Consider the following 15039-nt stretch of genomic DNA (forward strand, 5'->3'; position numbering starts at 1 on the left):
AAACCAGAACCGGCTTCAAATCGGACCGAAACTGTCTTTCTACGGTTTGGTTCAGGTTCATAATTTTTAGAAACCATGAACCGGCGGTTTCAAACCGTATTGAACCGACAATTCCGAACCGGACCAAACCGGCGATTTAAATACAAAAAAATTTAATAAATACTTCACTCTACTACTAATTCATATATAAAATTCAATAAATACTTCACTCTACTCCTAATTCCTATATATATATATATATATATATATATATATATCATTGATTCTCTACACAATTATTCTCTATACTCTCTTTAATTCTTAATACTCTTTTAATTTCTCTCAAATTTTCTAAATAATTATTTTCTACACTCCTTTTAATTCTCAGTACTTTCACAATATACCTACTTTATTATTTGTATGCTCACTGAAATTTTTAATACTATCTCAATTACTCTGTTATTATTTTACATCTTCAATAAAATTTTCAATATCCTCTATTTTGATTTTTTTTCTTTTATATTTTTTTAATTATCAATTATCATATAATTTTTTTAAAAGGGGTAAGTAACACTCAATTCAACTAAGCTTTTATCCCAAAAATTTATTGAGGTCGGCTACATGGATTCTCTTTCTCCACTTTAAACGATTTTGGGTTAAATACAAAAATTTATTGAGGTCGGCTACATGGATTCTCTTTCTCCACTCTAAACGATTTTGGGTTAAATACTCGGAAATGTGTAATACTTCTAGGCCATGTTGTACTATTCTCCTCCAAGTCAATTTAGGTCTACCTATTATTTTCTTTCTATCCTCAACTCAATATGCTCTATTTGTCTAATTAGAACTTTTCTATGTTTATGCTTCACATGACCAAACCACCTCAATCTCCCTTCTCTCAACTTATAATTGAAAATTTTGATTCCTCTAAATCCTAAAGGGATACATAGGCAATATTAAGTTCATGCACCTTTTTCTAATTTTTTTTTAAATTAATTTTATCTCTAGTTTTTTAATAAGTTCAAGTCTTTATTTATTAAATTTTTTTTAAAAATAAGTTATTTTTATTCTTATTTTTCTTATTTTATTTTGATTGAAAGATTTCTAAGAAAAATTAAAATATTTTTACAAATATAACTTAAATTCTAAATCAATAAAATTTTCCTCTAATTTTTTCCTTTAAGTTGCTCTTAAACCGCCTTCAAACCGTCTTGAACTGTCATTTTTCGAACCGTCCTTTAAACCGTTTTAAACCGGGGCTTGAACCGAAACCGGCGGTTCAAGAACTGTCTTCCAAATCATCCCATGACGGTTTGGTTCAGGTTCATGATTTCATTGAACCTGAACCGACAGTTTAGGAATCGTAACCGGCGGTTCCTGAACCGTGGCCACCCCTACTTCTACTTGCTATTTACAAGCGCCGAACTGTGGTCCCACTTTCATCTCACCGTAAAAAGCATAATCCCTTTTCCAAACGCTGAAAATCCTAATCCCAAATTACTCGGCTTACACCACATTTAAAAGATGATGGATTATTATTTATTCTCTATATTTTTAAAAATTAATTATTTAATTATTATATTTTAAAAAATATACTATTTAATTTTTATATTTTATTTTCGTTAAACTGTTTAGTTTTTCTATCAATTTTCTATTAATCAATAATGATCAAATTACTATTTAGTCTCTTATTTTAGTGAAATTAATCCCCATATTTAAAGAAAAATACATTAGTAATTTCATATAATTTAACTTTATTAATTAATTAGTCATATAATTATTTTTTATACCCAAACTGTCGCAATTCTCTTTCCCTTATTTCTCTTATACTCCCTTATTTATCTCTCTTTACATGTTTCTTCTCCTTTACACAAAAAAGATACAAACTATTTACACAAAAAAGTTAATTAGTTTCCTTAAATTTTTAAGTAATAAAGGAAAATTATTTCTTAAATTTCTAAGTAATCAAGGAAAATTATTTCTCAGCAAAGCAAAAAAAAAAATAATAATGTCCAAAATTTGAAAATTTTAAAAAATATCAATTTAGTTTTTACATGGCAAAATTTCTATTTTTATCTAAGAATATATTTTCAAAATACATGAACTAACTAATTAGTTTTACTAAAATTAAGGGACTAAATAGAAGTATTTTTCAAAATATAGGAATCAATTAATTAGTTTCCTTACAAAAATTGAAAATTTTTTTAAAAATATCAATTTAGTTTTCATATAGCAAAATTTCTATTTTTATCTAAGAATATATTTTTCAAAATACATGAACTAGCTAATTAGTTTTACTAAAATTAAGGGACTAAATAGAAGTCTTTTTCAAAATTTAGAAATCAATTAATTAGTTTCCTTAAAATAGAGAGATTTAATAGTAATGTGAATAGCATGAATAACAGAAAATTTGATGGGAGGATTAAATAGTTTAATGGAAGCAAAATAAAGGGACTAAATAACATATTTTTCAAAATACAAGATTAAGTAATTGATTTCATTAAAATACAAAAAAAGGGACTAAAAGCAATTTCATTAAAAAAAAAGCAGGAAAGTCGACTATATATATATATATATATATATAATCAATTTATTAAACTAAAAGAATAGATTAATAAAATACAAAACAATATCCAATAACAAGTAGGCAATTAAATCTATAAAATCCATTTAATGAAACGGCAAACAAAATAGCATTGAATCCGATAAGGAAAACAATATTATATATATGTGCCAATAAAATCTCAAAAAAAAAAATGAATTTAAATGGAATATGCGACAAGATATGTCCAAAAAAAAAAGTCTAAGCATTCCATATAAATGCTAACCCAAATGTAACATAAAATTGACTCCCACTAAACCAAAGCATCATAAAAAGTTTTCACTCCACCTATATGTGCAACATGCTTTTGAAAGACACTAATAGGCAAAGCTTTGGTTAACGGATCCGCAATTATTCGGTCCATAGTAATATGTTCAATTCGAGTCTGTGATCTTCTCTAGAACAAATAGGAATTTGACATCAAAATGTTTAGTTCGACTATAATTCCTATGATTTTGAGAGAAGCAAATAGCAGAAGCATTATCGAAATAAATGGTCAATGGCCTTGAGATGCTCTCAACAACAAGCATACCAAAAATTAATTTCTTTAACCAAATAGCTTGACAAGTGGCCTCATAATAAGCGAACCCTATTAGAATTTTGCCACTTCTCATGATAAGTCTTTTCAACAACAGTGGATTCATTAGTAAGTTCAGCAGGTGCATCAACTCTTAAGGCTAAATCTAGTTGGGCTATTGTTAGGTGCATGCTCAGAGACTCTTTCCAATCATCAAAATTGGAGCCATTCAGAGTTTTCACAGTAAATAATTGCATGGAAATAGTACCTAGAATAAAACAACAGAGGAAACATGAATTATTTGCTATGAAAACTCATGACTGGTTATATATATATATATCTCTTATATACGGGCCATGGAATTATACTCAATTTACTCTTTAATGAATTTACATTTTTGACAAAATATCTCTTATATATAGGCCATGGACCTTATACTCATCTTATTTTTTAATAAATTTACATCTTTAACAAAAAAAAATTATTGTTCAATAATTATGGGCATTATATATATATATATATATATATATATAAAAGAGTAGGAAGGTATTTTCTAAGAGAATGTCATATGATATTTTCTTTTATAGTATTGTCACGTGGCATTCCGTATTAACACATGATATTTTTTTATTATATATAAATTATAAATTATTTAATAATTATCCTATTAATACTATAATAAGTAGCTATTATTATAAGGTAACTTATAATATATTAATTACATATATATATATATATATATATATATATATATATATATATATATATATATATATATTATATAGATAGATTTTAATTATTTCTATGATGAAACTTTTATTAAAACGGTATTCCTCTATTGCTATTTAGTATTCTCTATTATAGATAAATTATAAATTATAAATTATTTAATAATTACTCAATTAATATTATAATAAGTAGCCATTATGATAAGATAATTTATAATATATTAATATATATTAATTATCTATATAGAGAGATTTTAATTATTTCTATTATGAAATCTTTATTAAAAAGTTTAAAAGATTAAATTAATAAAAATAAAATTGGCAATAATTAATAAAAAAATTTTAAATATTATATTTTTTTATATATTAAAATTAAAAAATATAAAATTATTTTAATTATTTCTATTATGAAATCTTTATTAAAAAGTTTAAAAGATAAAATTAATAAAAATAAAATTGGCAATAATTAATAAAAAATTTTAAATATTATATTTTTTATATATTAAAATTAAAAAATATAAAATTATTAATAATCACGTATATTAATATGAGTAATTCCCTATAATAACCAGAGAATATGTCAATTAGATAAGACTGCTCTAAATTTTGGTTTTATAGCAAACAATTTCAACCCATTTTAATGATACATATCTCCTCCCCATCGGCTCATAAAGCGTGATTGGTTATTCAGAAAATACAGGGAAGGGAAGAAAAGTGTAATAGAGAATTTGAGGAGACTAATAGAGAATTATTTAGGGTATGTTCAATATTACTTATTCTTTGAATAACATAAATAAAAAAAATATAATAATTTAATTAAAATAAAAATATTAAACGTTATCTTAAAAGCTATTACTAAATAAGATCTTATAATAAAGACTTTGACTTCTACTCTAGTTCCAGATAAAAAGCTTGATACTCCTCATGATAACAACACCATAGAACAACAAAATCTTGAGGAGCAAAATCCTCAAGAAACTGCAGAATTACAAAAAGAAGAATTAGTTACTAGAAATCTGAGTACTAACTCTTTAAACTACAAAACAGATGAATTAGTTACTAATTCATCCGATTCAGAAAAATCTGAAGAAAATACAAAAAATGACAACATGCTTTTAAATGTTCTAAAACATGAAGAAAACCAAAAAGAATTACAAAATCCTTCTCTTTTTACCTTCTGTGAAAAAATTCACACCAGAAAAAGAGAAACTTCCAAAACAATCAATGATTTCAGTCCAAAGCCTCCAGAAAGAAATAAAAATCACTAAAATTGAACTATATATATAAGTATTTAACGTAAAAAAAAAAGAAAAAAAAGAAAAACTTTTTATCAAACCATGAAATCAAATTCAATATTTGTTTGCCGAGACAAATATTCAAACATGCAACAACAAAATTAACAAAAAAAAATGTAATCCCTAACCAGGCTCTGATACCAATTGTTATACATATAAATTAAATCGTTATAGATTACATGATTAGAGAATATGTGTACTTAGAAATACGCTTGTATCCATGATTTTCTATGAATAATCAAGAACAGAGAAAATGAAGCGAAATGGTAGGTTCACAACTCTCAATACCCACAGTATTCGAATTCTATCTGAATTCTATCTAATATTAAATGAGGTTATTAGAATATATATATATATATATATATATATATATATATATATATATATATATATATGACTGAGAGTTGGGGCCTCTTCCTTAGTGGGCTTATGGACAGCCTGATCCATTACATGCTTGCCCAATCCATTTAGATATTGCCAATTACTAAACTTATTATTTTATATCATTATTTAATCTGTCAATGAGCCTAACAATTAATTATTGCTAATCCACATCTAGATACAAATAAATAATCCAACAAATGAAACTCTGCTTACATTTTCTAATTCCTAAAACTTTTTTTAAGTGTCTATTGATCAATTTTTTCTTCGTCGTCTTCTCTCCCAAGACTTTCTCTCTATATTTTTCTCTCAACATTGTTTCCTTGATGTAAATGAGCTGAATCACTCATGAGCTCAAGGCTCCATTGAGCTTATTTTCTTAACGAGTTGAGCTTGAGTCTAATTTTTGGATAAATTTCAACAACTGTCCCTGAACTTATATAGTTATAACACTACAGTCCTTTAACTTTAAAATATAACATAAAACCCCCTAAACTTTTAAATTTTGTAAAGCAAAATCTCTTTGACTTTCAATTAATGATTTTTCAGTTAGAAATTAATGTGAATAGCTTTCGCATGGTGCTTAGTCAATATTTCTCTCTCTCCTCTTATGCAAAGTATAAATTATTCTTTTTATGCATAAAAAATTATTCTGTCTATAGAGAGAAAAATGATTCAATTTATACATGTTTTGAGAGAGAAAAGAAAAATACTGACTAAGCTCCATGCTGGAACCGTCCAGGTCAGCGTCTAACTGAAAAACTGGTAATTAGAGGTTAGAGGAATTTCATTGTGCAAAATTTGAAAGTTGATAGGGTTTTATGTTATATTTTTAAGTTGAGGGACTACAATGTTGTAACTAGGTAAGTTCAGGGTCAGTTGTCAAAATTTATCCCTAATTTTTAGATTCATTTAATAAATGAATCAAGTTTAAACTCATTAATATTCAGTTTATTAAAACTCGTAAATTGACTTATTAAATGGATTTATTGATAAAATCATATTTATAATTTAAATTTAATTTTTTTTTTTGAAAAGTAAGTTTTCTTTTACATAAAAATAAAGTTAAAATGATAAGTATTTTTTTTTTAAATTCAATTTGGGTTTGAGTTATATATATACTGAAAAGTTGGTGTTGGTATGCGTTTAATCCAACAATTTTGAGGAATGAACATCTTCAAGCATGCATGGGTACTTAAATTAAGCCATGCACCTAATTGTAGGCAAGCAATTTTCCAGGCCGGCTTTTGATTAAAAAAAAAAAATTCCCTGGTCGGCAAGTAATTAGATACTCCACTAAGTTTGTTTGCTGAATTGGTAGTGACGAGTTATAATCATTCATTCAATAGGAGTGATTATTAGGTGATTTTGATTCACATGTATCTGCTTTCATAATTACATTGAGTTTACTCTTTATATTATAAACATGAATCACTTTTTTTTATAAAAAAATAAAGCATTATAAATTTTTATTTATACTCAGTCTATTATAGACCAAAAATATAAATATACATGATCCATATATTTAATAGGTAAATCTCACTATACATTTTGTGCCTTGAGTTCATGATGAACCAAGTATAGGCAAGGAAAATCCCTATTTTCCCATCTTCTAGAAATATTCTATATTCTTCTCAATAATAATTTTTAAGATACTTTTTTTTCTCAAAATCTTTATTCTATAGCTTTGTTTGGTAACAGTTTTTAAGATAATGTTTAGTGTTTTCATCCTAGTTAAAATATTATTTTTCTTATTTATACTGTTTAGTGATATAGAGTTTGTTCGAAATATTAGAACAGCTAATATTACCATATGTTTTCTAAAAAATTTCTCTGTTAGTCTCCTCAAATTCTCTATTAACCTTTTCTTCCTTTTATGAGCCATTGGGAACGAGATATGTATCATTAAAGTGGGTTGGATTCAAATTGTTTGCTGTACATTATAAAAAATAATCAATTTTGTAAATTGCAACTCACTGAAATCGGTTGCTATTAATAATCAATTTTACAATCGATTTTTTTTAGTCAAATAGTTAATTTTAAAAAAATTTAGCAACTGATTCAAGAATCAATTGCTAAAACCGGTTGTTAATTGATTGCTAAAAGCGATTGTTAATAGTAACCAATTTATAATTGGTTGTTAATTAATATTAAAAAAACCTTAAATATACAATTAACAACCAATTTTAAAATCGGTTGTTATTAGTAATTGATTAAGAAATTGGTTGCTAAAATCTGTTGCTACTAGCAATCAATTTTAAAATTGATTGTTGACTATAACCGATTTAGGGAATCGATTGCTAAATTAAAGAATTACTTTAATTGGCTCTAGCGTTAGCAACCCATCTGTAATCGATTGCAAAAATTTGCAAATCAATCTACAATCAGTTATTAAAATCGATCGTCATTTATAACTGATTCCTATATTATTGCTAATAGCAAACAATTTTTACAACTAATTGTAAATTTGTTGCTAAGTTTTTTCCCTTAAAATTTTTGCCCAATTTTTTTTTATTTGCAACTGATTTGCGAATCGATCGCTAACAGCAACCGATTTCTGCAACCAATTAAACTAATTTTTTTCCTCCAAAAATTACCGCCCAATTTTTTGTCTCTTTTTTTATTTGCTACCGATTTGCGAATCAGTTGCTAACAGCAATCAATTTTTAAAACTGATTTAAATCGGTTACTATTAACAATAAATTTTACAACCAATTTATTCCCCCCAAAAATTCCCTTCATTTTTTTTTATTTTAATTTGTAACTGATTTGTAAATCAGTTATTAATAGCTACCAATTTCTGCAACCGATTGAAATTAGTTGCTATTAGTAATTAATTTTGCAACCAATTGAGAATCGGTTACAAAATTTTTTCTCCCAAAAATTCCCACTCAATTTTTAAAAGAAATTAGGAACCGATAATCAGCTATTAAAATTGATTGCTAATTTATTTATATAAACTACTAATAATTTTTTTTTCTCACTATTCATTTTCTCTCTTTTCTCTCATTCTCTTCATCATCTTTTTCATGGCCATCTATTTTATTCATCATACATTCTTTTCTAACATATTTTCTTCATCATTTTTTCTTTTTCATGTATTTTCCTCATCATTTTTTTTCATCTATTTTTTTCTTCATCTTTTTCTTTATCATATATTTTCTTCTTCATCATCTTTTTCTTTCTCATTTATTTTCTTTTTCATCATCTTTTTTTATATAATTTATTTTCTTATCCATCATCTTTTTCTTTATCATCTATTTTCCTCATTATCTTTTTCTTTATCATCTATTTTCTTTATTATCTTTTTTTTTTCTCATCTATTTTCTTTATTATCTTTTTCTTTCTCATCATTTTCCTTCTTCGTCTTCTTTTCTTTCTCATCTTTTTTATTTAATTTATTTTTCTTTTGCATAAAACAAAAATTTATGTACAAATATATTTTTTTGTTAGTAAATAATTTGTAGCATTAATTTTTAGTAATTTTTTTGTTATAATATATATGTGGTAAATTTTTTTAGTGATTTGTCTTATAAATATGTTTTTATATTTAATTTTTTGTTAATATTTTTTTATAATAGTTATTATTAGTAATTTCTTATACTATTTTTATATTAATTTTTAGTACTAATTTTCATTAAAATTTTATTGTTTTAATAATTTTGAAAAATTTATTTATTTGAATTTTTTATTTCTTATTTGAAAATTTAATTTTTTTATAATTTTTTTTTAAATTGACTACCAACTTTTTGGTTGCTAAATTAGTTGCAAATAGCAACCGATTTATAAAATAGTCACAAAATTACAAAATTAAAGACACCAAATTTTTTTGTAACTGATTATGTTTTGGTTGCTAAATTGGTCGCTACTAGCAACCGTTAGTTTTTTACTAAAAGTTTTAATTTTTTAAGTTTAATTTAGCAACCGATATTTATTGTTGGTTGCTATTTGTAACCGATTTAGTTGTTGATTGCTATTTGTAAATAGGCTTATTATAATTGACTAAATCAATTACTAAATCGATTAGTAACTTATTTTAGTGGATTAGTAACTGATTTGATTGGTTGCTATTTTTTTATTTTTTTAGTGATAAAACTGATTTTGTTGCTGACCGGTCACGAGTGTTTTTTATTAATTGCTGGTCAAGACATCATTCAGGTTAATAATTAAAATTTTGTAGGGCAAATTAAAATTAGTTTATAGTTATAGCTAATGGTAGTTTATGAAAAGATTAAAATAAGATATCATTAACTTTTAATTTATTAATTACTTAATTTAAATGAAATGAAAATTTCTTTTATTTTTCTATCTTGCTTTATTAATATGTAAATCAATTTTTTTTACTATTATTTATACAACAAAATATTTTTCAATATAAATTTATCATAAATTTGAAAATAATCTAAAATCAAAATCTCAAAAGTGATTATAATTTAGTAAATATTTTACTTAACAATCAACATTTTAAATTTAAATTACTAATTTACTAAAAATATCAATTATAATATAGTATCAATATAATTTATTTTTATAAAATTAAATATACAAAAATAAATATAAATAAGAAATTAATAATAAAAATATAAATTAATTAATTAATTAAAAAAGATAGAGCTTGATTTCCATTTTTATGTTAAAATATTTTACTTGGGATAAAGTTAATATTCTGTTATCTCAATCCTCACATCCTCAATTTAATTTTTATAAATTATTATTATAATGAAATTTGTTACAAAAACGTGACATACTATTCTCTCAATAAGATATTATTTTTAGTAATAAGATAATATTAAAATTAGTAAAAATAACAGTGAGTTATAATTTAATTATATCAAAATAATTTTAGATAATACAAACTCATAAATGATGTTAGAACAAAAAAAGACATCCTAAGTAAATTATGATATTAATCACCACGATCATACATATAATAATGTAAATTAAGAATAGGAATAGGATTTCTGATGCAAATGAAATTAATTTTAAGATAAAATTAAAATTTTAATTTATATTATTAAAATTCATTAATATTTATAAAAATATTTTTATGTATTCATAAAAGGTCAACATTCACTTGCTATTTGCTGACAGCAAACCGTGGTCCCACTTTCATCTGACCGTAAAAAGCAAAATTCCTTTTCCAAACGCTAAAAATCCAAAGCCCAAATTACTCGGCTCACACCATATTTAAAAAAAAATAAATTATTATTTATTTTTTATATTTAAAAAAAGTTAATTATTTAATTATATATTTTAAAATATATATTATTTAATCTTTATATTTTATTTTCAGTAAACTATTTAATTTTTTTTGTCAATTTTCTGTTAGTCAATAATGGCCAAACCATAATTTAGTCTCTTATTTTAGTAAAATTAATTAGTTAATCCCTATATTTAAAGAAAAATATATTAATTAGTCCATATAATTTAACTTTATTAATTAATTAGCCTTATAATTATTTTTTATACCCAAACCACCCAATTCTCTTTCCCTTATTTCTCTCATGCTCTCTTATTTCTCTCTCTTTTCATGTTTATTCTCCTTTACACAAAAAATAGTACAAATTATCTGTACAAAAAAGCTTATTAGTTTCCTTAAATTTCTAAGTAATAAAGGAAAATTATTTAACAATAAAAAAAAAGTCTAAAAATTTAAAATTTAAAAAATATATATATATCAATTTAGTTTTTACATAGCAAAATTTCTATTTTTATCTAAGAATATATTTTTCAAAATACATGAACCAACTAATTAGTTTTATTAAAATAAAAGAACTAAATAAAAGTATTTTTCAAAATATAGGAATCAATTAATTAGTTTCCTTACCAAAATTGAAAATTAAAAAAAATATCAATTTAGTTTTTACATATTATCTAAGAATATATTTTTCAAAATATATGAACCAACTAATAAGTTTTGCTAAAATAGAAGGACTAAATAGAAATATTTTTTAAAATATAGGAATCAATTAATTAATTTCCTTAAAATAGAAAGCGTTAATAGTAATATGAATGGTATAAATAATGAAAAATTTAATGGAGAAATTAAATAGTTTAACAGAAGTAAAATAAAGGGACTAAATAATATATTTTTCAAAATACAAAATCAAGTTATTGGTTTCATTAAAATACAATACATGGACTAAATAGCAATTTCATTAAAAAAAAAAAGCATTCTTCTCTCTCTCTCTCTCTCTCTCTCTCTCTCTCTCTCTCTCTCTCTCTCTCTCTCTCTCTCTCTCTATATATATATATATATATATATATATATCCTTTTGCCTTTAGCTCTCTACATTGGCTGCTATGGCATACCATCAAGAACCAGAATCAGAACTAGAAGTCGATGCATTCCACCTGAATTCGGAGTCGAATCAAATGGAATCGCTGCCTAGTCTCGACGAAGTAGAGGAGATTCTCGGTTACAAGTTCGAGAACTGGAGATTATTAGAGGAGGCTTTTACAGATTCATCGTTTCCAGATAAACGCGTTTCTTATGAGCGGTTAGAACACGTCGGAGATTCTGTGCTTAACCTCCTTTTCACCAAAGAACATTACTTCAAGTATCCAGATTTGCCACCCGGCACCTTGACCCGTCTCCGTGCCGCCAATGTTGATACTGAAAAGCTCGCACGTGTGGCCATCGAACACGGGTTGCATCGCTTTTTGCGTGACAAGAAACCCCTTCTTGACGAACAAGTAAGTAGCCAAAAATTGTATAAATTCTCTTTTTTTTCATGATACTGCTGTGATTTGTTGGGTTTGAATGTCTACAAAAACAAAAAATAAAAATAAAAATCACCTTTTACTCAAACAACAGCCTGATTGCACAATCTACCAGAAGAAGAACAGCAGATCATTAAGATTGTCTATGAATAACTAAACGGTGAATACCCATATTAATTTTTTCTTTTATTAGTTGTTTCTTTGATAGTACAAGTTATATTTGAGAAAAAATTTAATTAAATGAGTAATAAAATATTATTTATATGTTTTTTAATGTATTTATTAAATATATTTTGATAATATTTTTTTTATTATCAAACAGTAATTGAAAATTGAGGACGAAAATCTGTATGAATATCAAATGACCATGACAGCTAGCTTGTTAGATTTGTCATAAGATCGACGGTGTCATTGGTGATCACTCACTCCGTCCTTAGTCATGTAATTGTATAAGATTTCATGATTTTATATAAATCTTGAGTTTTTTTAATTATTTTTTAAATATTTTTGTGTAAAAAATAATTATGCAACATTCTATTCTCATCAATATATAAGAAAAATTTTGTACTCTTTGGGGGTGGTAGCTTTTAAGTGCGGCTTCCTCAACTAAGGATGTTAAGTAATTCAGCTTTTCTTGTGGCGTTGCTAGCTTTGGGCTGTCATTTCAACTTTTTTCTTCTCTTGCATCAAGCCTTTTCTGTCCCGTCGTTCTTGAAGAATTTGGATTGCTGTCATGAGGTGCACTAGTTCATGATTGGATGGGGTGTTTTCTGCTGCATCTTTTGTTCTGTTTCATAACTATTGGGATTGTTTTGCCATAGATTGTAGCAATTTGGTTTTGCTATGCTTGGGTCTGTTTTAGTTTACTTGGTTGTGTTTTTTTCAGTTCTGATCTTGGTGTTCTTGTTCTCATGGCAGGTTTTTTCACTTAGCATTGATATCCCTAGGTTGGTTGTGTTTGGGGAGGCCTATTGGTCTGGTTTAATTGAGAGGTCTATGCTAAATTTTTCCTGCATCTCCAATCTAATAAAATTTTTGGCTTATAAAAAAAAAAAAAATATATATATATATATATATATATATATATAAAAGAAAAATCCATGAAGATACCAGAACTTTTAAAAAAAAAAGGAAACCACCCTGATCCGGGTGATAGAATCTCACTGGATAGAGATGTGTATCCAGTGAGCCTTTTAGTCTTAGTTCAATAGCTGAATTTGGGGTCTCCCTAGTAATGTTAGCCCACCCCAAGTATTCCTTTGGATTATTCCTTTGGATTTTTCTACGTGGTCCCATATAAGCTAGTCTAACATCACCGACCAAAGCTTAGTTGAATTTGAATATAATATGGGTAGGAAAGATTCAGGCAAAATCCGATAATTAAAATAATATGGATTTTTTTTTTGTTAGAACTTATAATAACGTGTTGATGTTGGGTTATATATCTGTCTATCCAAATCAATATCATCCATGTAATTCTTTTTTTTTTCCCCACCTCATTGGTCAGATCCTATGATGGCTTGATTATTGTCTTGTAAAGGATACTGTTTTCACTTGTGTTTTTGTGTAAAAAATAAAAAACAGATTCGAGAATTCTCACAAGCAATCTTGGATTATTCACTGCACTCCAATGGACTAATAGATGTGCCAAAAGTCCTTGCAGACATTGTTAAATCACTCATTGGGGCTGTTTTCATTGATTGCAATTCTTCGATTGACACTGTTTGGAAGGTATAATCCTCCTATTACGTAGCTCAACTTTTCATCTTTGGAATAAAACTGTTGAAAAACAATAATAAAGATCTTCACCAACTGTATGAATATGAACTGTGAAATAATAAAAATGCAATAATATTTATCATTGCTTTAGGTGTTCAAGAATTTGTTGGAACCCATAATTAGTCCAGAAATGCTCAAGATACATCCAGTAACGGAGTTGTATGAATTATGTCAAAAGAAACATTTGAAAGTGAAATTCGTGGATTTGTGGAGAGAAAGCATGGCTTTCGATGTGTTCATAGACAATCAGCTTGTGGGAAGAGGAACCTACGGCCTCAAGAAAGAAATTGCTCATAATAGAGCAGCCAAGGATGCATTAGACAACCTTGGAAGAATACTGGGCGAGAAAGACAGTACAGATGAATCATGATCTTGATTTCATTCTGTCAGTTTATATGTTTGTAGGCTTTGTTTGTTTCCTTTTATGTTCTTAAATACTAAATCTCATTTTGATGTGATCAATTTCAAAAAATCATGCTATGCCGTATGGGTGCTTGTAAATGAAACTCTGTTTTCATTTTCTAATTCCTAGAACTTTTTTTAAGTGTCTATTGATCAATTTTTTGATCCCCATCTTCTCTCCCAAGACTTTCTCTTTCTATTTTTCTCTCAACATTGTTTCCTTGATCTAAATGAGCTTATTTTCTTAACGAGTTGAGTTTGAGTCTAATTTTTAGATTCGTTTAATAAATAAACCAAGTTCAAACTCATTAATATTCAGTTTATTAAAACTTGCCAATCGACTTATTAAATAGATTTATTTGTAAGCTCATATAATAGATTCATGATAAATCATTTACAAACTCGGTAAATTATCTCAGTATATTAAAATGTAACTTATTGATATTGATTATTGTATTTCATAATGTTATAAATATATTAATTTTAAAATTATGATATAATGAAGTTACAAGACATATAGTTACAAAATTAAAAATATAATTAAGTTGATTAAAAAAAACTGTAAGTTTTATTAAGACTCTGCTTGGTTTAATTTATGGTAAAATTTATTTCATTTGTAAATGAATTTTATGA

The 15039-nt window shown here is 25.7% G+C and overlaps 1 protein-coding gene across 1 annotated transcript; it reads left to right on the plus strand.

The window, feature by feature from the left end:
* Positions 1 to 11794: 11794 nt before the first annotated feature.
* On the plus strand, positions 11795 to 14553 carry LOC131169501 (ribonuclease 3-like protein 3). Its single transcript, XM_058128715.1, has 3 exons — positions 11795 to 12198; positions 13810 to 13956; positions 14096 to 14553. Exons 1-3 carry the CDS (start codon positions 11806 to 11808, stop codon positions 14372 to 14374), a joined length of 819 nt encoding a protein of 272 aa, XP_057984698.1. The 5' UTR covers positions 11795 to 11805; the 3' UTR covers positions 14375 to 14553.
* Positions 14554 to 15039: the final 486 nt, after the last annotated feature.

This window comes from Hevea brasiliensis, chromosome 10 (assembly GCF_030052815.1).
Source record: "Hevea brasiliensis isolate MT/VB/25A 57/8 chromosome 10, ASM3005281v1, whole genome shotgun sequence".
NCBI lineage: Eukaryota > Viridiplantae > Streptophyta > Magnoliopsida > Malpighiales > Euphorbiaceae > Hevea > Hevea brasiliensis.